We start from the raw sequence: 27,756 nt of genomic DNA on the forward strand, positions 1-27,756 counted from the left end.
ACTTGATGTTTCTTGATCTAGGGAAGACCAAGGCTGTAAAACAGTTCCAAAAAACTAGATAAATTCACGGCGGGTAGATCCATCAGTGGCTGTTAGTGTTGGGGAATGGGAGGTATTACTTGATAACTACCTGCTATGTTCATTCTCTCTGAGCCACCTGACATTGGCCGCTGTTGGAAGACAGGGCTAGATGGACCTTTGGTGTGACCCAGTATGGCCGTTCTTATTTTCTTAGCCAGCTCTTAAGATAGTACTGCCCAGATATGTAACGTTATTGACAATCTTTAGTTTAACAATCAGTGGTGATATTTGGCTGGCTGGAAGAGGACTTTTCTTTTCCACCTCTGAGGCTGATGGTGAATTGAAACTGTCTAGTTGCTTCAGAGCCCCTGTGAAGGATAAGCTGTAGATCACTTTCACTGTGGCTAAGTGGCATACAGCCATCCACAACAAAGGCTTCACATGAGGGTTCCTCAAGAATTTTAGTCTTTGTAGTAAGGTTTTTTTAGAAATTGAGGTTTTCCATCTGTTCCATACCTTACATAGCTGCCCTTTGGAAGGCTAGTTGTTGTGTAATACAGAACAGCTGCAAAGAAGAAAGTAAAAAGGGGCAGTGCCAGCACAGTCTTGCTTCTCTCCATTATACAGTAAACTCTTTCATATCTGGCATCCTGTCATCCAGAACTCTCAAATAATTGGCATTTTTAACCATAAGTAAATTTTACATTTTCCATAAGTACAGTACAGTGAAAGTAACTATACAGTATAAGTTTACATTGAACAGTACAACTGTTGTTGGTAAATACTCTGCATAGATTTTTGTTTCTTAGTGTCTAATCTTGCTTTTCTTTAGTGTTATGCATTGCTAGGTATACTTTTCTGTTATCCAGAATATTTGAATATCCGGCAACATCCCAGGGCTGCCGGAAATGAAAGAGTTGTCTGTATATGGGAAATTGAATGAGATCGCTATGTGAAAGGACTTGATCAATCATGTCTTTGTGAAATTGATATATGATGTTGGTCTGATCCAAATCCACAGTGCAAGTCTGATAGAGACTTTTCTGATACTGTTTTGGCAAACTGATTGAGCAAATTATGCATGGTGAGAATTTTACCACTAACAGATAGCAGGGAAATACCTCAGTAGTTGCTGCTTTCAGATTTGATGCCTTTTATTTTTATATAGTGTACCTGTTTTCATCTCTGAAGCCCTGAGGAATATCCTTAGACTGCTATCTTTCATTTCATAAAGACAATTGCTAACTTTAGGCATGCAACTTTTAAAGAAGTCATCTGATTTGTTAACTTTGCTATGTGATTTACCTGATTCCATTTGATAGCTCTTTTCACTTTCTGAATAGTTGGTCACTGTGTGATTATTTTTAATCCCCACATATATGGAGTCAGTTCCTTTAGCACCTGTGGGTTGACAGTAAGGGGAGGTTGAGTGGCTCAGTGTGGTGCTTTATTCTTCCTTTCAGAGATTCCTCTCCTTGTCATTGATTGAGGTAGGGCCTCCTGAACTCTTTACTGGAGCTGCTTCAGATTTTGTTGGGCCATAAATAGCTTTAAGGCAATCATAATATTGGTTTATGTTAATAGTGATATAATACAGTTTCTTCTGTTTTTTCCCATCAGTCCTCCTTTAGGAAAGATGCAGGTTTTAACCCTTGGCTTGCAGGTACCTGAATTAATCTTGCTTTGATACTGTTCTTCTCATTTTCGCCAAGACTTAAAAACACAGTTCTTTTACTTGGGAATCTTTTTGTGAACCAGTTCTGGTGCCATCATTGATTTATGGCTAGAGTTTCTTCTGAGGCTTGAGTATTGGCAAATCTGAGTGTATTCCACTTTTAGAATACACTGTCGAGTGGCAGTGTACTGTTATCAAACTTTTCTTCTAAGTCTTCCCTTAATTTTTCTTGAAGTGGATGCCTCAGCTTTACTATATTCAATTTTATGTGTAATGCCTTCAGTCAAGGGGCAGCAGTATGTAATTTAAAAATGACACTGATCATTGTGTGGTGAGTCCAACTGTTCACCCTTCACATTGCTGTGGTGATATTAATGTCTCTTCACTATATAATGACAGTTAGTCAAGTGCCAGTGGTTTGGTCTCAGATACATCTAAGAAATTTCATGTATGTCTGTTTGCTTAAATACTGTTTTGGTAATAGAGCTCATGCTCAGCACGCTTGCTGAAGTAAGAGACGGTTGCTGATCACTTTCCAACTCCATTGGTCTTTATTATACTGTTCCAACCTTCACAATCCTTTTCTACTCTATTAGTCTCCCACAGGTAAATCTTTCCCCTGACTTTAGAAAGCTGTTTCTAATAGCAAAATAAATATAATGGGTTTTTGATTCTTCTTTTGTTCCCTTTTTTAAAAGAAGTTTAGCCATCTCCTAGTTCAGTGATTTCCCCAAACTTGTTGTGCTCTCCCATCTGCCTTTCTGCATTCCCCTATTTCTCCTGAGCCAGGAACAGAGATGTGTCTTGTAGGAAGGGGCTGAGGTTGGGGATTCGACTTGGAGTGTTGCTGAGGCTGGGGGCAGGACCAGAGGCGTAACCAAGCTGCAGTGAGGGTCAACAACCATGCCTGGGGCCAGGAAAGGGAGCTGTGGGCAGTGTCCCAGGATGGGGCTGCCACAGGGCCAGGATGGAGCCACACTGAGTCTGGCAGTGGGGCTAAGGCATGGTGCCAGGGATGGAGCTGGGAGCAGGACTGAAGCAGAGCTGGTGACAGGGAGAAGTGAGTGGCCCGCTCCTAGAAATTTCTCTATGCTTATCTGGTTGAGGGGGCAGGGTGCACACCCACTTCAGGACCTCTGTCCTAATTCCTTTCTGGAGCCACTTTCTGCAAGCTTTGTTTTGCTGATGTCAGCTATATTTATGCTGCATCTTGCAAGTTCCCTTGCAATTAATAATGTATGCCTTTTGAATATTGATGTGGTGTTATGCATTTGTCTGTGTGTTCCATGTCTCCACAGTGGGAACTTTTGTTCTGCTGGTAGAATAATGATGTTTGTGGATGATCCACCAGATGGGGTAGTGGATCCAGGTTAAGAATTGAGCAGACAATATTATGGCACTTTTGCTAGTCTCCTCCTTTATTGGGGTGAGCTCTCCATTCACCTGGGATGTTGTCTAACATCCTTGGTGTCCAGGATGAAGGTTTGTGAAAGACTTTGAGTATTCACATGTACCTGGTATTTCACTGCATGTGCATTGCTGAAGGGCTTTCTGTCATACTTGACAAGCAGTCTTGTTCTCCTGGCTGTTTAAGTCAAAGACCAGAGACTCGAAGAGTCACAACAGCTGAGAAATTCATTAGCTGCACTGGATTATGACTGATGTCTTTTGTGCCTTGTCAGGCTATGCATATTGCATGGAATGTTGCTGCAATACCTTTCCTTCCCTTGGACCAAAAGGGCTTTTCTGCTTTGATGGACAGGGCAGATTCATAGTGTCCAAGTCCAGAAGGGATATTTGTGGTCATATAGCCTGACATCCTATACAGCACAGGCTGTAGACCTTCCCCGAACTAATCCCTAAAGCATATGTTTTTGATTTAAAATTTTTCATTGTTGGAGAAGTCACCATAACCATTGGTAAGGTGCTCCAATAGTTAATTACTCTCTCTCAACTTTATTTTTGGTTTGAATTTGTCTGGCTTTAACTTTCAGCCGTAGCACCATTGTATGCCTCTGTTAGACTGAAGAACCCTTTATTACATATGTTCTCTGTGTAGGTACTTATGGGCTGAAATCAAGTGGCTCCTTTAAATTTATCTTTGTTAAGCTAAATAGATAGGTGACTGAGCTCCTTGAGTCTATGACGAAGAGTTTCTGATCTTCCAGTGATTCTTGTGGCTCTTAACAGAATTCTCTCCAGATCATCAAAACTTCTTTAATTGTGGATACTAGAACTGGGCATTGTATTCCAGCAGATGTTGCACCAATGCCAAATAGAGGTGAAATAACTTAACTGCTCCTACTTGAGAATTTCCTGTTAGTTATGCATGCAAGGTCTATGTTAGCCCTTTTGGTCCCCGTGGCACACTGGAAGCTCATGGTCTGCTGATTATCCACCACTACCCCCAAAATCTTTTCTAGTGTCACTTCTTTCCAGGAATGAGTGTTCTATTATGTACATAAATGTGCTTACATTTGGCTGTGTTATAAAGTGCATATTGTGTTCTTGTACATAGTTTACTGAGCAATGTAGATTGCTCTGTATTGGTAACCTGTCCTTTTTATAACTACACTTCCCCCAATTTGTGTGTCATCTGAAGACTATCAGTGATTAATTCTTTGTTTCATAAGAACATAAAGGTATGTGTTTAGAACTGATTCCTTCGGTACCCCACTAGAAGCACGTTTGACTATTTCCTGTGTACAGATATATTGTGAGACTTATCAGTTAGCCAGCTTTTAATTCATTTAATAAGTGACAGGATAATTTTGTATCTTAGATTTTTACCAAAATGTCAGGTTGACTAAGTTAAAATATATATCAACACTTTTTCCATGACCTAGCAAACCTCTAATCTCATAAAGATATCAGGTTTGTATGACAGTCTCTATTTTCTGTGTACACATATTGATGGTTATTAATTATACCCTTCTTTAATTCTTGCACAGGGCAAATGCGAGGCAGGCAGGGTTATAATTAGCAATTCATCCTTCTTCTTTTTAAATACTGTCACACTTAAGGTTTGTTTCCGTCTACTGGACCTTCTCTGGTTTACTGCAATCATCAAATCTAGGGAGTTCTTCAGACATCTTTTAAGATGCTTAGACGCAAGCTGTCCGCAATTGCTTATTTTTTAAAATGTCTAGCTTAATAGCTGCTGTTATGGTATTCTTAACTGTGGGATTGTGGCTTTTTGGGTATCTAGATGTGTTTTAAAACCATTCCTAGATCCATACATGTTGGAATTAAGTATTTTTCGTCACCAAAAGGGTGCCTTTCCTTTCTCAAAGGGGTTTCTCAGTTTGGTTTAGCCTGCCAATCAGTGGTGTCCTTGGAAAAGCGGGATCTTGGTTGAAGATGTGCTTGGGTAACCCTTTTCTCTTGCAAGCAAATCTCACACATTTTTAACTAATCACTCATCACACTCATGTTACTTCTGGTTGAACCCCTCTAGTCCAGCACCTTCTGATCCGGCAACATCCATGGTCTGGCATGATTTTAGTTAGCCAGGTGACCACTTATCCTGGGTGTTGCCAAGTTTCCTGTGGTCCCATAAAGTTTGTTTCCAGCCATCAGTCCTGTATCTCTGTCTTTATTTTTTATTTATCTCTGATTTACCCCATATGTCTTCTATGAGTCTAGTAAGCAGTGGCAGTAATGCTGCTAGACAATATTGACCCACTCGTGGTTCAGCAAATTCTCTGTTTTGACATTGGTCAGGTCCTGAGGGTGCTGGACTAGAGAGGTTCAACCTGTTCTGCTTTTATATTAAAAACGATAATTTCTTGCAATTTCAAAGAGACTACCAGTTCTTATAGAATAAAATATAAGGGATTTCTTTTAAATTGGGCAGCCTTTCAAAACAGGGATATTTTGAAAATGTTGTCATTTTTGTTATTTGCATACAGTAGAACTACAGAGTTGTGAACACTTTGGGAATGGAAGTGGTTTTTTCCAAAGTTTACAGTTGACTGTTGTGTTAATTCAGCTTTGAAAATGCTGCTTTTCAACTGCTTGAATTTAAACAAAATAAGCACAAAAATAGTTTTCTTATCTTCTCAAACCATTTTTTTAAACTTTCTCTTTTATTTTTAGTAGTCTCTGTTTAATACAGTACTCTACCATATTTGTTTTTTGTCTGCTGCTGCTGCCTGATTACTTACATCTTTCCAAATGAGGTGTGTGGTTGACTGTTCACTTTGTATCTTGTAACTCAGTTCAACTGTGTCTCCATTACATAAATAGGGGTATTAGAGGCAGACAGATTAAGTGATTATGGTTATGGTATGAAAACTTAAGGAGAAATTGTGTGTCCAAACTTGCCATGTTGGAACGGGACAGTGTTACTGATCTGGCTGAACTCCTCCTGTTGTGAGGGGATTCAGATGCTGAATCCTCTGTGCCCTTCACTTACTGGGGCTGGGCAGAGTTTAAGCACTGTTCCTGGCTTTGGGCACCAGGCCCAGGGTTGAAGATGGTGTGCAGCACACTGAAGTGTGCAGTGCAGGCTCCTGTGATGGCAGTTGGAGTGCCACCTTCCTGAGGAGCTGACAGAGATGAAAGTCTTGCTCCATGTGAGTTCAGGGTTTAAAAGCCTTGCAGCTGCAGCACTTGAGTCTGATGAGCTGTCCCCGGACAACAAAGGCAGGAGTCAAGGGGGTTGCTTGTTGTCATAGGCTTCAAGTAGGAGCTATGCTTCTTGAAGTACTGGGACTTTTCCATGCCCCAATTCCTGAACTGGGTATGGGGAGAGAAGAGAGACCCTTCTCCATCCTCTGACGGCCTAACACTAACTGAAAAATGATAGACTGTGGTAAGAGAGCTATTTACAGCTCTTCACACAGTAAAGGGCTAGGGAGATGTGGGGTAGCAACAAGCACTCAGCCACAGAACTGACAGCCTACCCTGGCAGTAAGAAGGAACTGAGGGGTGATTGGGTCTGCAGGGTCAGATAGAGGGCTCTGCACCTGCACCATTCCAGGGGACTCCACAGCTGACCTGACAAGTAGCAGGCAGGGTATAACTTTCTGGCAGTCATGCACATGGTGTGTGCACACCTAACTTGAATAGATAAGAGCAACATATCCCAAAGATATCAAAAGTTACAAAGGTGAAGAACCTTTTTTCCGTTAGCATTCTTGGTCTAGCTTTAGGTGAGTGAGGAATGCATTGAAAGTGTTAGCTAGAATTTACCTTGAATTATGATCTTAATGTAGGCAGACTATGTATGTGCGTATGTATGTTTTTTGTGTTTTGTCATAAAATATCTCATTTTAATATTCTAAATATCTTTCATTGCAGGCTGAGTATGTGCAGCTTGTTACTGAACTTCGAATGACAAGAGCTATTCAGCCTCAGATAAATGCTTTCTTGCAAGGATTTCATATGTTCATACCACCTTCTCTTATACAGCTTTTTGATGAATATGAACTGGTAAGCAGCAGTGCCTATATTTGTAATTGACAGCGTTCAGCACTTCATTGCTAGTGTAATGAGGTAGAGGTAAAATTCAGTTGTTTGGAAAGATGGTAATTTGATACTCAGCTTTTAGTTTCACTTCTATAGAACTGCACTGAAACTTCTGTCCTTGTTCACTTTGATTACCTTAGGGTGAGCATTTTTCTGAAAGATGATAGTATTTATTACACCTTCTAAGAATAAAGTCTTGCTTTGTAAAACTCAGGATACGAGTTATGTCCTGTGGAGTCCGTAAATTCCTTCAGCGAACATTGGGAAACATTTCTGCTGTCTACTTTATCATCTTCACCCATTTCCTAGTTTCTGAAACAAATTTAAATATAACTTCCTAAATAATCTTAGTATTTGCTTCATTCTTTACTCTGGCTGCATATACGCCTACTTAATAATTTGGAGAATGTGGCAACCAATGTGGGCTTTTTCTGCCAGTTGACCATTACAGGCTATGGTTATTTCCCAGTCTTTTAGGATATTTCCTTTCCTTTCCTTCTTGCTAAGCCACAAAAATCACTTGGTGTAAAAATTTTCATGATTTAGGAGCCCACGTCTCATGGAATGTAAACATGTAAATCCTATTATAAGCATTAAATATTTAATGTAAAGGAGGAAAGACTGTAAATTTGACTTATACTGGAGAGTTGTACTTTAAACATCCAAATCTTATACTAAAGCCAGAAGTTTCAGAGCAGAAATTCCACAACAAATCCTTCTGTAGCCTTAGTCCTGTTGCCTCCTTCTTAAGGTGGCACAGTGGCAGTTCGTGCCTGGTGTGCAACGCTGGCCCAATAACACACCGAGAGTGGAAGAAGAATCTTTATTCGGCATGCCAAGTAAGGTGCAGGGGGATCTCTCCTCAAAGCCTACACATCTTGCAACAAGAAGTGAGGAATACTTATACCTCTCTCCTCCTTTTGTTCACCCCGCCCCAACAAACCAGGGGAGAGTTTCTCATACTCCCTTTATTCATTCCTCCAGCTCAAACTGAATTTCTACTGCTCATATGACATTCCGCTCTGGTAATTCCCTATTAATCAGGAGGTAAAGTACCAATAGATTATTAACAGAATGTAAGTTACAGGGAGGTAGAGTTATTCAGTCGTATAGAACATGAACAGGATTTCAGTAACAAAACAATGCTGAATTTCATGAGAAAATTAAGGAGGATTCACTAACAATGCTAAATACAATATTAAACCTCATGGGAACATCAGTAAGCATTCATTTACAAAACAATGTTTCTATGAGTACAGAATATAACAACGTTTCCCCTGCCAACAGTCCATTTATTTTATTTTTAAAGGTAAATTAGGGTTCCAGGCTCCACTAAAATGCCCTGTCATTTTTTCTCCTGCAAAGTGTACATGTGTATTTGTGTACACAGTGGCATGTCATTGGAGGGAGAACAGAGAAGCCACTGAAAACTTAATTTCCTTCCCTTGCTCTCAAACTTTCCTGTAAGAAAAGCGGACTTGAATCTCTCCAGCATTTTGCCTTTCGGGTCAGCTAAGGTCCTGGTTTACATAGTGCAGGAGTGTACACCCATGAAAGTTCACGTACAGCTCTGAGTTGTCATATTAGGGACACCAGTTAATTAGTCATGCTATACTGAGAAGTTGAAGTATTTCCTGGTGATTCATCATATATAATTTTTTGTAGAATGTTAAAATTACATCCCCATATTATAGATTATGCTGTGCTACTAGTTCTAATTGCAGGCCTTGAGAAAAGTTTGCTGCTGTTCATTAAGCATTTTTTCTTCAGTTCTTTTATAGGATTTTTTAATTAATGGATTTGTTCTGTCACTGATTAAGGTGTGGGGAGTCAGTGTGGAACCCTATCTTTTATTTTCATGTCAACAAAATGCATCAGACAAGTGTTAAGAACACTCTGCTGCTTTTGCTCCCTTTTCTTCTCCAAAATGCATTTTGCTGTTGCTAGGCAAGGGACAAAATACATCTCTAAGCTCCAAGTTTGACCTGAATTGTAGTTTTTGGTACAACGATGAATGTGTGCTTCTGTAAATTAACAACAGACGATATCTTTATTTTAATATGTAGTTTATTTGAAAAGTTGTAGATAAAATTTAGAGAGCAACCTTTGAAGATTTTGATTAGCGCTTACTGATATTATAGGTACTGTGCCTGGACAATATATTAAAGTAAATATCTCATACTGTATTCTGTTACAATTGCTCTTGTGCTGCAATATTTTCATACAGGCTCTGAGGTGATATTCATAGTTTTTATACGTTGTATGTCCTGGAATATGAAGAAGGCAATGTGTGTGTGCTGCCTTTGTGTTCAATTGCATTTGTAAGATGTATGTTTAGTTCACTGTGTATCAACTTGTACTGACTTTTTTTTGAAGACAAAACATCCTAAGAAGCATAATGCACTTATCCCCTTTTGAAGTTGTTGGTAAATAAATTGGGTTATTTGACATATTTAAGAATGGTACTACACCCAGGAGTAAAAAATGTTTGTTGTAATTCTTTTTTTTAAAAAAAAAGAAAACACATAATTTCAGGTGAGCAGTTCCAGGATTAATATTTCTTAACCTGTAAAATCTTTAACAGGTTTTATAGTAGATATAGCAACTGATGCAGACGTCTCAAGAATCAAGTCTAAAGAAAATGGAATTAACAACGCAGTCGTCTTGTTATGCATATATTTTAGTTTTTAATATTCAAGTATGCTTTTTAAGAAGATTTCTTCCATTATCGATGTCTGTGCAACAATAATAAATGAAGGATTTCTTATTCTGATCTAAGAGATATAATGCATTTTGTATTAAGGTTGAATTATCTTTATGTAATGCAGTGTAGACGTACTTGGCATCCCTTGTTCATTAAATTATTCCTCTTGAAAGCTGTTTTAATCAAGGGTGTCCTTGTGGCTATTTGATAATGGTTTATTCTGCTTTGACACTGTATTTTTGACTTCCACTTCCACATCTAAAATACTAAGTTGTGAAAATCTGAAACTAATGAATTAATTGGGTACCTTTCCTCATTGTCTCAGCATAGATTGATCCCTGACTTAATGGATTTTTGGCATCCCTGTACTGAGAACAGCCTGTTTAGCAAGATGCCAGACTTTCCTCTGTCTCTCAGTACATCAGATGTGGATTTGGATTATCTCAGCCAAAAAGGGTGAAAGTTTTGCTTTCCCCTTTCCAGAAAAGAAGGCCAAAGAAATACTGTCTCTAGTTGTGGCACTAGTCTTTTCCACTCAAGGAGAGAGGTTTTTCTGTAATCCATTTCTGTTCATTGGAGGCCTGGTAGTCTGCAAAGATCAATGATCCACCTTATCTGGTAGATGGGATTGGAGGAACTGGTGCCAAGGATAGCTTGGCTCTAGTAGAACAGTGGTACCTTGACTATACAGTCTCCCTTATTTACAGTGTACTTGTAATTTTATGACAACAACTTCTAATGACTTGCAGTTAGAATTAAATATATGGAAAGGCTTGCATGTCTCTCTTAAAATGTAGGAGTCACAAGGATCTTGTATAATAAGATTTGATATCTTATTTTTTATTAGGAATGCAGTATTGAAAGCAGATTGAAGCAGAACAGAATAGAGGCTTAGGTTCCATTCGGGATTATTCTTTAATTAAGATTTAATTAATTATTCTTTAATCACGATTTGTATTTTTGTCTCGCCTCCCCCACCCCTGAAGGAGCTGTTGCTGTCTGGTATGCCAGAAATTGATGTGAGTGATTGGAGAAAAAATACAGAATACACAAGTGGCTATGAAAGAGAAGACCCTGTTATTCAGGTAAAGTTCCATCTGAATGGATGGAGAATATTGCATTTTAATCCTTCAAAATGTTTGCAACTTTTGGATGAAAACTTATATTAACCAAAATATGTCTATAAATCACTTCAGATGGGAATGTGATATAATAAAATGAGGTATGATTCTGACCCTTGGCTAATTTCCATGATTTAAGGGCACATTTACAAATTTTATGGCTTATTTCTTTGCATCTTTTTCACATGTTTTTTAAAAAGTGTTCATGAAATGAAAACTAATTAATTTTTTTGTTTAGTGGTTCTGGGAAGTTGTGGAAGAATTAACTCAGGAAGAACGGGTGTTACTTTTACAATTTGTGACTGGCAGGTGAGAAATATTTCTGTTGCATGTATTACTAACGCTCTCTTTACTCAACTGGACAGCAAATGAAAAGATGCGTCTCATGACCAGGAGCTATTTAGTTTTCTTAGCTGAGCAATCTGAATACTACTTCAGGAGTCTACAGTTTGTTGTATAACCAGTTTTACAGTTGGAAAACAGCAAAAGAGCAAATTAGTATTTGTCAACATTTATTATTTTTGCAGTCTGTTTTTCCTATGCATTATATGTTTTACGTGGTTGACTTGCTGTCTTTAGCTCCAGTTATTTGACAAGACTTACAATTGTTTACAGCTGGCAACAGTTTTCTTAAGTACTCGGAACTGACATGAACGTGCGTATACATGCATGTGCATAGTAGTGAGAAGATTTTGCCCATAGCAGCGTTTGTCAGGTCTGCCTGGGCACCCCCTGGAACTGTGCCTCCATGGTGTGCGCTCCTCCCCTCTGTGTGTGTGTGTCTGTGTGTGTGTGTGTGTAAAAATAATATAGCTCTGCTGACCTGCCACTCCCTCAGTTTCTTCGTGTCATCAGTGGCACTTGGCTGATACTTGGCTCAGGACTCATACCTTGTGGTGTGCAATAATTTTTTATGGGGGACCATTACAAGATTTTGGTAATTGGTCAAGGGCCTCATTCCTCTATGGAGGAGTGCAGGGTCTGGGTCTGAGGTTTTGGGTATCCTTACATCCCTTTATCCATCCCTTCCGTAGCCCTTGCTTCACTCAGTAGGTCTATTTTCATCTGTGTATAGTTACTTACAGGGTATAATTTATAGTTAGTTAGAGGTGATGAGGTTCCCTGATCCCCACCCTCCATCCCCTGAGCTGGGGTGTATCTCAGTCCCCAAGTTTAAGAGCTCTGATATCTGCACCAACCCTATGCCAAAAATCAAACCATGCACCTCCTGTTCACGTTTATAGGGGAAGGTCATGAAAAAGGACCATTGCAAGATCTGCTGAGAGTTCTGTCCCAGAAAAGGAACCGTTGCTTAAAACTCTTCTTATGGTAGCAGTTCTTCGCCCTACTCAGACCTGGCGTTGGAGGATCTTTCCCGCCCCCAGCACATTCTTCATGTGCAGAGTACCTGGGTGTCATCATGGCAGGAACTGATGCTGAAGAAAGACTGTTATTGAGAGGCTCGGCACTGGCACAGCTCCTTATATGGCCAGTCAGCAGGCATATACTGGACTCGGTCCCTGATGCCTCAGAAAGAAAAGAAGCCAGAGAGAGAGTGTTCTTCCCTGGCCAAGCCCAGGGAAGCAGTTGCTGTGAGACCCCAGGCAGGCTTTAGCACCAGATCCTGGGTTGGGCCATGTCAACTCCTGCTCCTCCGCTACACGCAAGTGGCCTTTGAGGCAGCTCAGGACTTGTTCCTTATGGTGCCATTCTTGCTTCCAAGCCTCTACACACAATCCAGAGAAAACCTGGTGATGATGTCCCAGTATTCTCCTTCCCCACAGCACTCTCTGCCACCAGCACACACACAGACCAGTTGGTCCCCAAGTTCCTGCTGATCAGTGCTCTGAAGCTCAGCTCCCCTGTAGTCGTCTTTCTCTGAGGAACCAGAGCCCAACTCCTCCTGAGAGCTCCAGGTCACTGAGTGAAAGATAGGTGTACACAGCACCATGGTCTTGGCAGTGGTAGGAGTTAAGGGTCTGCTCGGTGGCAATGTCAGTGGGTTACAGCCACCTTCATTCCACCTTTGAGCATCCGGTCACTGAGCAGCCACACCTCCTAGGTGAACACCTTTTGTTGTGGCAGTGTTGCTGGCAGCAACTTTGGCATTGTTGGAGGCTATCTTTTGTGGTTGTGACAGAGGCTCCAGCATAGAGTCTGATATTAGCAACATGTCAGCTGGTAACTCAGGCACCCTGGGGTGCAGCACCATCCATGTCTGCATCACCTCAAGACCTGCTGGGTGCTGACATCAGGAAGCAGCAACCTATTATGGGAACCATCTCATCATCATCATCATCACTGGATAAGGCTCTTGTAAATATGGCTATATCACCAGCACTTGAAGACAGCATGGTGTGGCAGTAATTGCTGTGCTGGACTACTCTACAGTCTGAGCATCAAGACAGAGGATATCGTTGAGGATTCTGACCCCTGGTGGATCCTTGCACTCTCTGGACCTTCTCCTATTGCCCTACAACCCATATAAACCATTGCAGACAACACTAAAATGCTGTGGCAAACCCCACTCTTATTGCCACCTACAACCAAGCATAACTAGTGGCAATATTTTTTGCCTTTTAAGGGCCATGAACACCTGAATTCCCATCTACAATCTGATTCCCTTGTTGTGGGTGCTGCTGATCAGCATGACCAGCAAGAGTTCCAAGGATTCTCCCCCAAGAATCGAGAAACCAAAAAACTCTGCCTCTTCAGGAGAAAAGTTTATTCTATGGTGGATTGCAGCTTCAAATTTTGACCCAGCAAACTATTGTCAGCAGGCACTCTTAGGGCACCTCTGTAGCAATGGAAACAACTGTATAGCTGGAAGGGAGCAAGCAAATTTCTCAGGCTTCCCTCCAGGCTGCGTTGGACAGATCTGATGCCACCACCAGTTATGGCTACAGAGACGGCAATTGAGGGGAAGAGGGTTTTCCAGGCTATAGGAAAGTCCATAGACCTCAGTAGTCCAGCAGACCATATAGCACCTCTGTTTTGAGGATGTGACACTGTTCTGAGAAGGTGAGGATAAAAGAGGCTACACAGTGTGGGAGACTTCAGCCATTCTGAAACCATTGGTCCTCCACACTCCTGCCATGTCACGCGGGCACTTCAGGGCTGCAACCTCTTTCATAGCTCTACCAACAGTGTTGACAGGATGATTCCAGGAAGAGAAATAAGATTGGTAGGAAAAGGCTGTATCACATCTATCAACATGCCAGGGCTCTGGAAAATGCAAGCCACCTTTGGACCCTAAATAGGCCTTTTGTGTGGTAGAGGATGGCAAACCAGAACGAGAACTGCATCCACCCTGCCTCACCTCTTCATCCCTACTCTTTGGTGCACAGTCCTGTGTCACTTCAGACTGTTGGCTGCTACAGGGCCCTCTTTATACCTTTCCTCTGTGGAAAGAGAATTCCTTTGTTCTCTTTGTGTAAAAGTATACTCCAAGGTGGAGATTGTCATGATTGTTTAAAGGGATATGTGATTTCAATCAACCATTGCCTGCTTTCTAGTCTGAATGTATACAGCAAAGTTTCATCTGTGGGCTGGCCCACATTAAGAACTTTTTGTCAGCCAGGTACTGCTATTGTCTCACAAGCCATACTCTCACAATAGGATAGCCACACTGCCTGTTGAGGTCTTCACAGACATACCCGTTTGGAACACCAATATGTAGACAATACTTATAACTTCAACTACAAAATGATACATGCACAAAAATAACGTTTGCAGATATTTTACCATTGAAAGCAATAGGGTAGAAGATAAATTTTGTTCAGAGCATCTCTGGATTATGCATATTTATTTTTCATAACCCATTTTCCATTAAACATGGGGTGTTGGGGGGTGAAGGGAGGTGGTCCCTCACAGAGGTTTCTCAGGAGCAAAAGGGGAGGGGCTTCTGTTTCCAGAATTTACTAATGCCGAAAGTCAAAGGAAGGCTCAGGTCCATCCTAGACCTGCAGGACTCAGTAGGTTTGTGGAAAAAATTAGTTACATGGTCTGTTTGACTTCCATTATCTCTTCAGTGGATCCAGGAGACTGGTATGCCACCCTCAGCTTGAAGGAAACCTACATCCATATTGTAATAATATAATCCCACAGAAAAGGCCTCAGGTTTGTGGTGAAAAACAACCACTAACAGTTCACTCTTCCTGTTGCCTGTCAGCAGCACCTCAAGTATTCAAGTGTATGTCAGCCATGGCTTTGCATGCGACAGGTACAGTTTTCCTGTACCTCAATGACTGATTGGTTAAGGATTGATCCAGGACTTAAGTAGAGATGTAAGTTGCCTTTGTAAAAGCCTCTTGTGATGAACTGGGCCTGCTACCGAACGAGGGGACATCAGAGCTGTCCATTTCATAGCATAGAGTTTGTAGGGGCAGTTCCACATTTGACCCAGGTCAGGGCATTTCTTTCCATAATGAGATTTTGAATTTTGAGTGACATAAATCAAGGTCTCATTTACCCACCGCAGTGCGGAACTGTCAGAAACTTTCAGGACACATGGCAGTGTGTACTTGTGTAGTTAAAAGTATGCCGATCTCACTTTGACCTCTTTAGTTATTGCCTGCATCAGTGTATTGGTGAGCTTTGAACTAATGTCCAGGATTGGCACCCTTCTTTGACAGGCTTTCAACACACTCTGGGAATGGTTCAACCCACAGGTAGTGTGTGCGTAGATCTCCTTTACTAGCCCTCATATATCCTTCTTGCTTGTGATGGACATGTCCAACTTGGGCTGGGCGTACATTTGGGAGACCTCAGAAGACAACCTCTCTGGTCTCAGGTGAGCCTCACTCTCCACATAAATGTCCAAGAGCTGAGAGGGGGGTACGCCTGCCATGCCAGACTTTCTGAGCCCGGCTGTCAGGGAGATGAGTGTCAGCCATGACCGACCAACATCATGGCAATGTTTTATATCAACAAACAGGTGTGCATGCGCCTCTCTCCTGTGCCAGGAAGCCCTTGTGTTGTGGGACCTCTGTGTAGAGTACTTGATACACCTGCAATCATCATACCACCCAGGAGTGCAGAATGAGTTATCAGACCAGACCATCCCACCAGGTTCTTCCCTGTCCACAAGTAGTGCCTTTTGCTTGAACATTGCAAACTCAATTTCCCATCAGTGGGGCTTTCACCAGATAGACCTATTTGTCTTCTGATTCAACAGGAGGCATCAGCAGTTTTGCTCCTTACAACTCAAGCTTCAGATGGAGGCAGGGTTTACACAAAGGCCTTCAGAAGGGCGAGATGAGGATCAGACAGCTAGCAGAGGAGAAGCGAGCACACAGAAAGCACACTAAGGACTTGCCAGACACCCACCACATCTGCAATAGATGCAGCAAGAACTGTCACTCTCGTGTGGGTCTTCATAGTCACAGTAGACGCTGTAAATGAAGTCCTCCTTTGAAACTATAAAGGGCGCGATCCATAGTCTATGCAGACTGAAGGATGCCTACTACTAACTCAGGATCACAGCCATTTCCAACATCTGAACCTCAAGTCTCTGTAGCTTGCAGAGTGGAAGTTCCATGGCTGAGCCCTGTGGAGCTTTCTTGCTCTGAAGTCAGATACGTCCTGCCTAGGGAAGTTGTAGATTCTCAATCACTGGAGATTTTGAAGAGCAGGCTATACAAACACTTTTCAGAAGTGGTTTAGATGGTGCTTGGTCCTGCCATGAGTCAAGAGGACTGGACTTGATGACCTCTCAAGCTTTCTTCCAATTCTGATTCCAGTTATAATCCTAGACTTTGTTACATTACTTCTATTCTAGTATTTGGTGTTCTGTATAGTAAGCATGTCACTTTAAGGTTCTCAGACTTTCTCACTAGAAAGTAATGCAGGTTTGCTAATAATTCTCCTGCATTTTTAAATAAAGACATAAAAGATCCTCAACTGTAATTTAACCACATTGTGTCTTTCTGGCACAGGAAAAAAGGTGAGAGCACACAGATCTCAAGTTTTGAATTCAGGTACTGTTATTTTAAAATGAGGTTCCTTTACAATACCATGAAAAGGTAAAGGAGCCTTAATTTACCGAGAATGGGAACAACTGATGAACATTGACAGTCTGACATTTAGCTGTTATTTCTGCTCGGCCTCATGGACGTAGCCTGCTTCACACAGCTCCAAACCCAGAATGCAGCAACATTTCCAATTTCATCTCCAGTAGTCCCTGCTTATAGCATCACTCCTGTTCTTGCCAGGAAACCAGACACACACTGCTATTCTGCTTTGGGTAAAACCTGTTTCTCAGCTTTCAGTTGTGCAAATTGAGGTGTGGAGATGAAATCTTTGCCTCTTTAATGAATGCACAGAACTCTGTCTCCACTAGTCAGCACAAATGGCACAGTTTTTGCACATTAAGTCATAGCAACAATGAATATCAGGAAGATTTAAAAGCATGTTTTCACTGTCAGCTCATTTGCTCTTACCTGATCACTTAGAAGCCATGAACTTTCTGCATCTGACCCCGGAAAGTTTCTAACAGCTCAGCTAAGATTTTATATACCCAAGCAGCTGTATTTTACTGTTGTTTACAAGAGAATAGATGTGGAATACTGCATTTATATCAGTGCAGTTACTCCTGTTTCATGCAGTAAGCAGGGGCAGCTCACCGATAGGGCCCCTCTGCTGGTCACATGGGAATTGACTGTTCCAGCCTCTGGACTGCTGTTTTCTGGTTGTTGTCTCACCTGCTCTGACCTGCTTGTTCTCCAGCACATATATCAGCACCTGCATTCCTCCAAGACCACAGTGCCCTCCCTCAGGTTACTGCCCTGCTGTGGTGCCTCATACTGTCTCTGGGGTCCTCCCTTTTTAGGGAGCCCCAGATCTGGATAACCACCTTGCCTCAGTGATCCTCTGCCAGTCTTCATTTCTCCCCTTACGTCAGGGGCAAACTGCCGTCTGAAATGGCTACTTGTCATTGGCAAGGTTTTTCAACCTGTTGCCTTCTGATACCTTGGCTATCTGCATGCAACCCGAGTACTCTCAGGCCTTGCACCCTGGGAGTTTAACCTGGTAGAGCTCCCCCAGCTCTGCCTGTCTTTTCCCCAGCCCTACTCTTTGTTATGAAACACCTGTAGCTTCCTGACGGGTAGGTCCTTCCTGCTTCACTGCTCTGTCCTACTCTCTAGGAGCCTTTTTTTTGTACAGCCCTCACCTGGGCCCTAATGAGCTGCTGTACACTACAGCTGCTTGCTCATCATTCCCCAGCCCCCTCCCAGGCCTGGCTTTAATACTTGCAGGGCCAGCGTGGGGCAGACACCCTATCACACATGCCAGTGTGTAAGAGCAAAATCTGGTTCCTTGACTTTGCAATCCATGTGTGTAAATTAAGAAGGATAGACTGAAGAACTGGGTCTTACCCACAAAACTCATGACCAAGACTTTTTTTTCTGTCAGAACACAGCCAAACTGCATTCTGCCGCCTTTTTTCCTGGGTCTGCCATTTTTAAAAGACCCTGGGCACGTCTGAGCTGCATGTGGCTCCTGCTGCTCTGCCTCTGGCTCCCTGCCTGCTGATGAAAGAACAGGACTCAGTTTCAGTTGGTTTCGTGGCCAGTACCTGCCCTTAAACCAATTAAACTGAGCACTGTTCTTTCAGCATGGCAGGTCAGGGAGCTGCCTCCGCTGCACTGTAAGTGGTGGGGAGCTGGGCGGGGGGAGCCCACAGCTGCATGGAATGGAACAAGGCACTTGGTAAAGGAGCAGGAGCACGTGCAGCTCCTTTTGAAATGTAAGTTAATTCTGAATTGGGGGGTTAAAGGCTGGAGCAGGTTGGCACTGTGGGGTGTGGGGGTAACCAGGGGGGTCAAGGCAATGGTGGGTTGGGGCCATGGGGGGCATGGGGTTAATGCTGCAGTGGGTTGGGGCCTTGAGGAGCGGGGTTTAAGGCCTCGCTGTAGTGGCGGCGGGAGGCAGGTAAGGCTGGTGGTGGGTTGGGGCCTCAGAGGTCGTGAGATGAAGGCTGGCAGCGGGTTGGGGCTTCGAGGGGGACTCAGGCGGATTAAAGCTTTGACAGGTTGGGGCCTTGGTAGGGGAGGGGTATTAAAGCCTGGCCACTGGGGAGGGGCAGGAGGTTAAGCCTACAGTGGATTGGGGCTTGGGGTGGGTTAAGGCTGTGGCAGGTTGGGGCTGTGGGGGGATGGGAGGGGGTTAAGCATGGCAGCAGGTTAGGGCTGTGTGCGCTGGGCGCAGGAGCGGGGTGCAGATGACTGCCTGTTATTTGTGAAGGTTAGATTATTTCTCATTTATTCACAGGTGGGGACCCAGCCCTGACCTGTTAACATCTCTCCATAGCCACAGGCATACCCAAACTCCCTCCCACATACCCCATGACCAGTTCTTTGCAGCCAAGCCTGCTGACTGCTCCCAGTAGATGTTACAGAGCATCTGCAGAAGGGATATTTGTTCCCCAGATTTTTTACTTCCTCTACGTTTTGCAGGAGACCCAAAAAATCTGCAGAAGTTATAAATTTTGCACTACCAAAAATGTCTCCATCCCCTGTTAGTCTTATTGTACTTACTAAGAGCTTCACTGTCTGCAAGGATCATGGTCAGCTAAGGGAGTTGCTACAATCGAGACATATGGCTTTTTTTTTTTTTTATCAGTCCAGTTTTGCAACTCCTAAATCCAGAAGAGCACCTTAAAAAGGCATTGATTTGGGACATGTGCTGTAAGTGGAATCCATTGTTTTTATACATTTTTAATGAACTAGTGAGATTTTGCATCATGTGTCCTCTGACATTGACAAATACCAGCCTTGCTAGCACACCATTTGTTTTGTTTACAGACCTTATATTTCTGTGATATTGTAGCTTTTAAAAAAACAATAATTACTTTTTAGTTTTGTTTGTACCTTTTAAAGCTTAGGACCAGAACTCGGCAGAAATGGATCAGATTACTATTACTTTTCTGCTATGATGTATCTGCTTATGGTCTGAGGTTTTGGCTAAGCAATAAATAATGGTATAATCTGTTGTTTCTTCTGTGAGTAAGAAGTCTTCTCAGCTGTTTTAAGCATTATAAATAGGTTTGGAAGCATGATATTTTTATTAGTATTTATTGTTAAATGTGAATATTAGTATAGTAGACTCTTCATATCCAGCAGGCCCGGGACCAGGAGGTTGCCACATAGTCAAATATTCTGGATAATAGAGGGGTAAACTTAGCAATGCATAACACTAAAGAGAACGAGATTAGATATTAAGAAATAAAAATGTATGCAGAGTACTTCATGGACCAACAACAGCAGTATTGTACACTGTAAACTTATACTGTATTTACTGTATTTGTAAAGTTGGGTCACAACATTCTCAAGGGTTCGGTGTTGAGAACCCTTGCAAATGCCGAACTTTGCGAATATGGTGGGCTCCCGGGCAACTCTGGGCAGCAGTGGGGGGAGGCGGAGACCAGTGGCGGGCCATGGGGAGTTGGGGTAGTGGTGGCCACCAGCACTCCTGGCCCTGGGAAGCGGCGGCCGCTCACGAATGATTGAATTCATGAATGTCGCGCTTGTGAATGTCACAACCTTGCTGTATTTACTTGCACTACACTGTACTTATGGAAAATATAACTAAAATTTGCATATGGTTAAAATGCTGGTTATTTGAGAGTTGTAGGTGATAAAATGGCAGATATGAAAGTTGAATGCACAAACTGAAGAAAAATATTTCCACAAATAATAATTGAATTTTACAAATGGGCAAAATAAAACAATGATGCTTGGTAACTTTGTATATTTTGACATGTGGTGTTGACCATTTATTTCAAGGAATATCAGGCTTTAACTTTTTTAAATCTCAATACCTTTTCATTAAATAATAGTGTCACCTGCCCATTGTTTGTTCCTACATAATGTTGCCCAGCTGTAAAAATTTAAATCAACAACATTTAAAAAAATGCCTAAATATAAACTGGTATTATCCATTGAAATTATTTAAAAAAAAAATCTAATTATGCCGATCCTGATTATAGGCAAAAGTGTTCCACTAGAGCTACTTAAAAATGTAAAAGCTGTTTGTAAATATGCACAGCGATCACATGCACGTGTAAATCCAATGACATCTCTGGAAGTGTGGGTTGCTAGGAATGAAAGATGCAGAAGCTAGGTCCAATTGTATGTTACCCAAAACTCTAGCCCTAAAATACATAATATAGACAAGTGTACTGAGGTCTGATTATGTACTTGTAAGGCATACCTGTCAACAAACTCATTGCAAAGCTATTAAATTTTTCCACCTGGATGCCTTGCATTTTCCTGAATGAGGAACTTTTGTTTTAAGAGTCTGCATTAGCTTTTTGGCACTTTGCGTTAGTAATTTGTATTCTTTTCATCGCCCTCATTCCAGCCAGAATACACAGTAGTGGTACTTAAGTGTGAAAAATCAGATATTCTTTTTTCCAGCCAGACACCATAAAATATATTCAGAGGAGTTAGTTAAAATTTGTTTTACAATAGTAGCTTTAATGTTTCATTGAAAGCTTTAAGCATGCCTTAGATGTCTTTTCCTCTTGTAGTTTTGGTTTCTCATGGAAGTAATGGAACTCTGACTTTTGATGATTTCAGTGTGTAAAAAAAAACAAAAAAACAAAACCCTATATATATCCCAAATTAGTTGGGTTTTTTAAAAATAGGCCATTCTTTGTGTATTCTGTAAAATAAAATATAAGTGGCATAGTTTATGCAGAAGCCTTCAGAAGACACTTACTAAACAAAAAGTAGTTAGGTGGGTTTTCATATATGCAGTGCCCTTTGCTTTTGGATAGTTTTGGCCTAAACTCTATGGGAAGTCCTTCTGAGTTTTTTGATGCTTTGGTGCTGGCAAAGAAAAATTCTGAGGCAACTGCAAGTAAATCCCAAACCTGAGGTATGAACTGAGTTCACTATGAAAAGGAGCAATGCAATCACTGCTGTGTTGCTTTTATAGCTATTTTTCTATTTTGTGTCTAAATTTTCAAAGTGATGCTGTTTTTTTATTGAAAATAATGGAAATGCGGTGCTGTGGATGGCAGGTAACCTGGGCCTTTTTTATGAAGGAAGTCATGAGATGGAATAGGTAACTTTTTCTACTAAATCACTTTTTCCTAATATACTGGCTTTACTGTGAGGAATACCACACTGTTCAATTGTGACTTGCTTAAAAAAGCCAAAGCTCTGGGAAAGAGACGTCAAAATATTTGGTAGATTGTTTTTTATAAGGGAAGGGTACTTTTTAAACATTTCTTCAACTATATAACGTGTGTGTGTGTATGCGCATGCATGCTGATAGTAGTTACTAGAAGAGAATCCCTCCAATAGATGCCTGCCATAGGGGGGAGAATGCCATTTTCAACAGCATTACAAAAAACACAGATAAGGCAATGAGATTTTCACTGTGAGTGAAGAGTGGGATCCATTGCCAACAACCATTCTTCACCAAGTGATTGCACATGTCCATTCCACTTTAGGGGATGTATGTCACCATGCACAATTGTTGAAACAGATACCTGTTGGGGGTGACTCAAGCATCCTCTACCATTTTATGCCAATAAAATATGCTAGAGTTGTCCCTCAACCTCACCCCCCAATTCCTGTTTACAGCCAGTAATAGTGGTTGAAGCATTTTCAACTTTGCTATCACACATTTTCCCCTCACTCTTTGTATGTAGCCTTTCTCACTTAGATGTATTGTATAGTTAGGTTCCAGTTGTTAAGTCCCAAGAGTTGAACAGGTTACACCCTTGAGTGTTAGAACATGTTTCCTTGTGAGATCTCAACCTTGTGCTAACAATATTAACGTGGCCTTTCTTTGCACCTATTGCAACATGGGCCCTACTCTGCCTCTCTTTGGAAATGTTTTCTCTCATTGCTGTAATGTCAAAAGAGAGATGATGAATTTTGAGAGCCTTGCTTTCAGAACATCCTTATACAATTATTCATGAGGATAAATTTTACCTCTGCTCTCATTCACAATTCTTGACAAAGTGGCTCCCAGTTTCCACATTAGTAAGTAAATTGCTTGTTTTAATGTTTTTCCTGAAGCCTTACATGTATACTGATGAGAAGCTTCATTTGTTGTGTGAGGAAAAACATTGGCCTTGTCCTTGGATAGCACCAGACCTTTAGAACCTCAGTGCCATTATCTTTGTGACTACAGACAGGGTAAAAGGCAAATTGGTTTCTGCTCTGAGGATTTTATTTGTGTTACCAGTTGGCTAATGTCATGCCGCCCTTGACGTTATTGGCTCTTTTGAGTATAGCACACAGATTCAGGAGCTTTGCTAGTGCAAGTACCAATCTGAGATATTTGCACAGCACCACCCTGGTTATCTGAGCACACTTACACTGCTCACTATGCCGTTTTCCCCAAATCCAGGAACAATGACATTTTTGTATCAGCTGTTTTCTAATCAGTGTTTGGCTAGCTTATGATCCCACTTCTATGGTAATCTGTTTGTGGAATCTTCTATAGTGAAATGAATGTTTGCAATTATTTGAAAAATAAACAGTGTGTTGCATGTGTCCATTCCATAGTCTGCCCTCCTTCCCCTTTCTGTATGGTCCTTTCCAGTAAGAAGGAGCTGAGGGGAGTTGGGGGCAAATCTTACCATCTCTCACCAGCTTGCAGTGGCACTTGGCAATAGAGGGTGCTTGAGCTGCCCCAATGAGTACAGCTGAGAGGAGTAAATTCTCTGAGAGCGCTCCACTTTGAACTACATGCATCCAACAAAGTGGTTTTTACCTACTAAAGCTTCGGCCCAAATAAATATTGGTCCTAAAATGCCACAAGACCCCCTTTTTATGCACTTACAGTGGAATGGACATGTGTGACACAGCTTGAAAAATAATAATTATGGAAAAGCAGAGAACTGGGTTTTAGAGGTCATTAGCTGTGGCAATGCAAGATTTTTAGCTGGCTGGTTTTTCAGTTCCAGATTACCCTTCGAATGTTTAATAATTGGTTGATCCTTTCAGTTCCAGGGTCCCTCATGGTGGCTTTGCCCATATAATGGGTGGCAGTGGATTGCAGAATTTCACAATTGCTGCTGTGCCATACACTGCAAATTTGCTACCAACATCAAGTACATGGTATGTTAAATAGTCTAATTTAAATGCATTAAGAAACTGAGCAGAATCCTTTCATTGTTTTCATTATTTGTTTATATGTCAGGTACAACTTCTTGTACAATCTAATTAAAAGGAAAACCTTCGGTCAGTTTGGAGCATATCCATGATCTAACATAAAACGGCCTGTTAAGCCATAGCTAGTTAAATTTCCTTCCTTGTTATTGAAGGAAAAATCCCTAACTACTCCCACGTAGTTAATGGAAGGCTGTACAATATCGCTAAGGAACACTTCAAGTTAAATTACTGTATTGCTTTTTACTTTAAATGACAAACTTATTTTACTGCAGAGCATTTGGATGGTGAAGGGTACTGCAATGCAGCAGTGCATTTTTTTCATGAATATGACAACTTCAGGATTTTCTGGTTTGAATATGCATTTGAGAGGATGGTTTCATGTTAATCACCTAGTACAAAACAATCAGAAACTTTTACCCCCTACATTCTTATTTAATTATGATGCTTTTATTTTAGTATCAACATGCTCAAGTTACCTGAATACCCAAGCAAAGAAATCCTTAAGAACAGGCTTCTTGTGGCATTACACTGTGGAAGCTATGGTTACACAATGGCATAATGAAGTCTGGAAAACTCACTTGACTACTGATGCACAATTCAGAGTGGCAAAAGTAATTTTGGAAACTGTCAACGTAAAAGCAGCCTAGATGCTGCTACCCACAGGGCTGACTTTTTAAAAAAAAAAATCTTCTTTTCCGTTACGTTGTCTCAGCCTGTGATACTGTTACATAACTCAAATTGCATAGCACATTGTATCTTTGTTTACTGATATAAGATTAATATTGAAAGCAGTAAACTTTCATTAGGATTAACATAATACAAAAAGAGGGTTTGTAAAAATATTTTTCTCAAATTTTATTTCTGAATCTCAATTGTGTGGGGAATGAAAGTTACTTTTAGTTTACTTCCGACTCACATGGTATGCTATTAACACTCACTTCTGTGTCTTGCTGCATGTGAAAGTGCCATTTTTGCAGAGAACACGGTTTAGAAAATTTGATTTAGACAGTGTACAAAACTGCAGATCTAATGTATTTTCCCACTTGTTGAATTGTACCTATATTAGAAGGTTTTTAACTTTTTAGTATTTTAATGTGTATATATAATGTAAAGTTTAGACCATTGTCACTGAAAAGTAAACATTGGATAGAATTAAGATTTAATTTATATTATATATGAAAAATTTCACTATATTGTACTAAATATTTAAGTATTTGTGACTTCATTGTCAATTTGCAGATCAGAACTTATATATATTGTTTTAGATGTATATCTTTATTTTAAGAATACCTTTTCTCATGCCTTGTTATAGCTCCATGTGGAAGAGGCATAATTAAATTTTAATATTTTACCAGAATCTATGACTGTCCAGTGTGTGAGTTTTTTGTTTTTTTGTTTTGGTCTGGTCTGAATTAATATATTAATCTGAATAATTATATTGGATCATTTGTGTGAGTAAGTAGCTTTCATTGTGTTGAGAAAGGCTATTGCTTTGAACAGGCCTTTCTTTACATTGCACAAGAGAAAAATGATTGAATGTGTTAAGAGGCTAGCCAAGGGGACTGTAATAATTAGGAATCATATGTCACATCTCATAGGCTTTGTCTACACTACAAAATAACTTTGAAGTTGCTTACTTCGAAGTACAACTTTGAAGTAAGCAACTTTGAAGTACATCATCTGCACACAAAATGCTCACTCCCTTACTTCCAAGTAGGCTTTCCCCTACTTCGAAGTTAAATGTCCACACGCAAATACTCCCTACTTCAAAGTAAGGAGACAGGAAATGATGAAGGCATGGGGTCACATGGCAGTCCAGGGCAGAGCTTGTGCTGTCTCTGCTTGTGGCACACTCTCAGCTTCCTGCCTGGGGTTGCAAGGGAGCTGCTTCCTTTTAAGGCAGCTGGCAGGGACCATAGAGCCCTGCCTGGGCTGGCCAGACTGTCTCCATCCTCCAGGGGCAGGGGAGGGCCTCTGCTTACTTCAAAGTAAGGAGTGCAGAGTGTCTACAGACATTAACTTCGAAGTTACAGGTCGAAGTAAGCCACTACTCCATTCCCAGAAATGGAGTAGTGACTTCGACGTTAGCCTCCCTTACTTCTATGTTAACTTTGAAGTAAGGAAAAGTGTGTGTAGATGCTCTGTACGCTACTTCAAACTAGCTCCTTACTTCGAATTTAACTTAGAAATTAATGTGCGGAGTAGACACAGCCATAGAGAATTAGTAAAGAAAACATAGCACTCCTGAATAATGTTTTACATTACATTGAAAAAAAAAGCTTCTTGAAGTTATTGGAGGGCTCTTCCATGTTGAGATTTTTTTCTGAAGATGCTTGTGTAGAGGGCATTCCATCTCAGAAACTCAGTTCATCATAGCAAAAGTTGTTTCCTTGATTTATACATGTCTTACACCACACAGCTTTTGAATAGTGTTCCTGCACTTGTCTGTGTGTTCTGTAAAATAAGCATTACTCTATTGGAAATTTTCCTTTTTCCTTTTCTAGTTAAACTTGGGTTTTTTGTTTATGTTGGGCATTTAACTATCACATGCTTTTGTTTTGTAATAACAAAGCCTTTTCTGTCAAACATTCACTTCTCATATTATCTGTTCCCTTGTAGCGTATGGCTGTGGTTTGCTAAGAACATAAATTCTTGCCATCGAAAACATTAAATGGCTTAAGACTGCATGCACAGTTTTCAAACTTGTATCTATATTTGCCTGTGGTTTCCTGGACAGCAAATAGAGAAGTTAAAAGGACAGTAATTGAAATGGGGAAAGGAGGAGAAAGCTCACACAAGTAGTTCACTATTTTTAAAAATGAATTTCTTATCAGAGAATTAAACTACTGTTGTCCATAGGACAGTCTATTCACCTTGCATCCCACCCGCCAAACAAAACATACAGGGCTATGTATGGTTTGGCCTATTTGACATAATAGCATTGTCAAACTTGGCAAACATTGTTTTAAAATAACTGATTTATATGTGGATTTTTATATAATTTTTGATGGCTAAGCCAGTGTTTCCTTAGTGGTGTTCCACAGAACCCTGGGGTTCTACAAAGTGAAAATAAGGGTTCCATAAGAAAGTGCCATTACAATAACATTTTCTGATTTAAAAAATAAATACTTACACATTTATGAATTTTATTATAAGCAATTTTCATTTGTTTGCCCTAAGTGTCCTTGTGTAATGCCAACTTAGCCAGTGGGAACAATGATGTGACTACTCAGCACTGCATGTGCACAGTCAATTAGTGATGCAGTTGCTCATTATATGTCACTGTAAATCCCCATACTCTCAGGGAGCCTGGGTCATTTTAGGGCTGCTTATGTCAAGAATATGCAGCTTTATCAAGGTGTGCAATTTCTCAGCTGTTACCCTTAACCAGCACTTGGGTTCTTGAATTACCTTGTAACAAAAACAAAACACAGAAACCGACTGAATGTCACGCCGCGTATGCAAATCAAACTTTTCAGTATTAAACCAAATATAAAAAGAATTTGCCAAGAAAAGGAAAAAAAACCCACTTTTCATTGAAAACTGCCAATAGAATGCATATTACTTTCAACCTTTATTATTTCAACCTTTCAATCGTTTATTAAATATATGCAGTTAAACTAAATG

General features: G+C 40.8%; 1 protein-coding gene across 5 annotated transcripts in view; it reads left to right on the forward strand.

The window, feature by feature from the left end:
- The window catches only part of HACE1 (HECT domain and ankyrin repeat containing E3 ubiquitin protein ligase 1), a 124,844-nt gene that overhangs the window by 68,535 nt on the left and 28,553 nt on the right, over positions 1 to 27,756 (forward strand). For 3 of the 5 annotated variants that reach the window (XM_074990817.1, XM_074990819.1, XM_074990821.1), the window contains 5 exons: positions 7,001 to 7,132; positions 10,859 to 10,957; positions 11,232 to 11,302; positions 23,962 to 24,075; positions 24,586 to 25,480. In XM_074990817.1, coding sequence (XP_074846918.1) covers positions 7,001 to 7,132; positions 10,859 to 10,957; positions 11,232 to 11,302; positions 23,962 to 24,075; positions 24,586 to 24,688 — 519 coding nt within the window. In that variant the 3' untranslated portion in view covers positions 24,689 to 25,480. Of the gene's footprint in view, positions 1 to 7,000; positions 7,133 to 10,858; positions 10,958 to 11,231; positions 11,303 to 19,615; positions 20,566 to 23,961; positions 24,076 to 24,585; positions 25,481 to 27,756 lie in introns of those variants that run through there. The other 2 variants (XM_074990818.1, XM_074990820.1) reach the window with 2 other exon arrangements.

Source organism: Carettochelys insculpta, chromosome 3 (assembly GCF_033958435.1).
Source record: "Carettochelys insculpta isolate YL-2023 chromosome 3, ASM3395843v1, whole genome shotgun sequence".
In the NCBI taxonomy this organism is placed as follows: Eukaryota; Metazoa; Chordata; order Testudines; family Carettochelyidae; genus Carettochelys; species Carettochelys insculpta.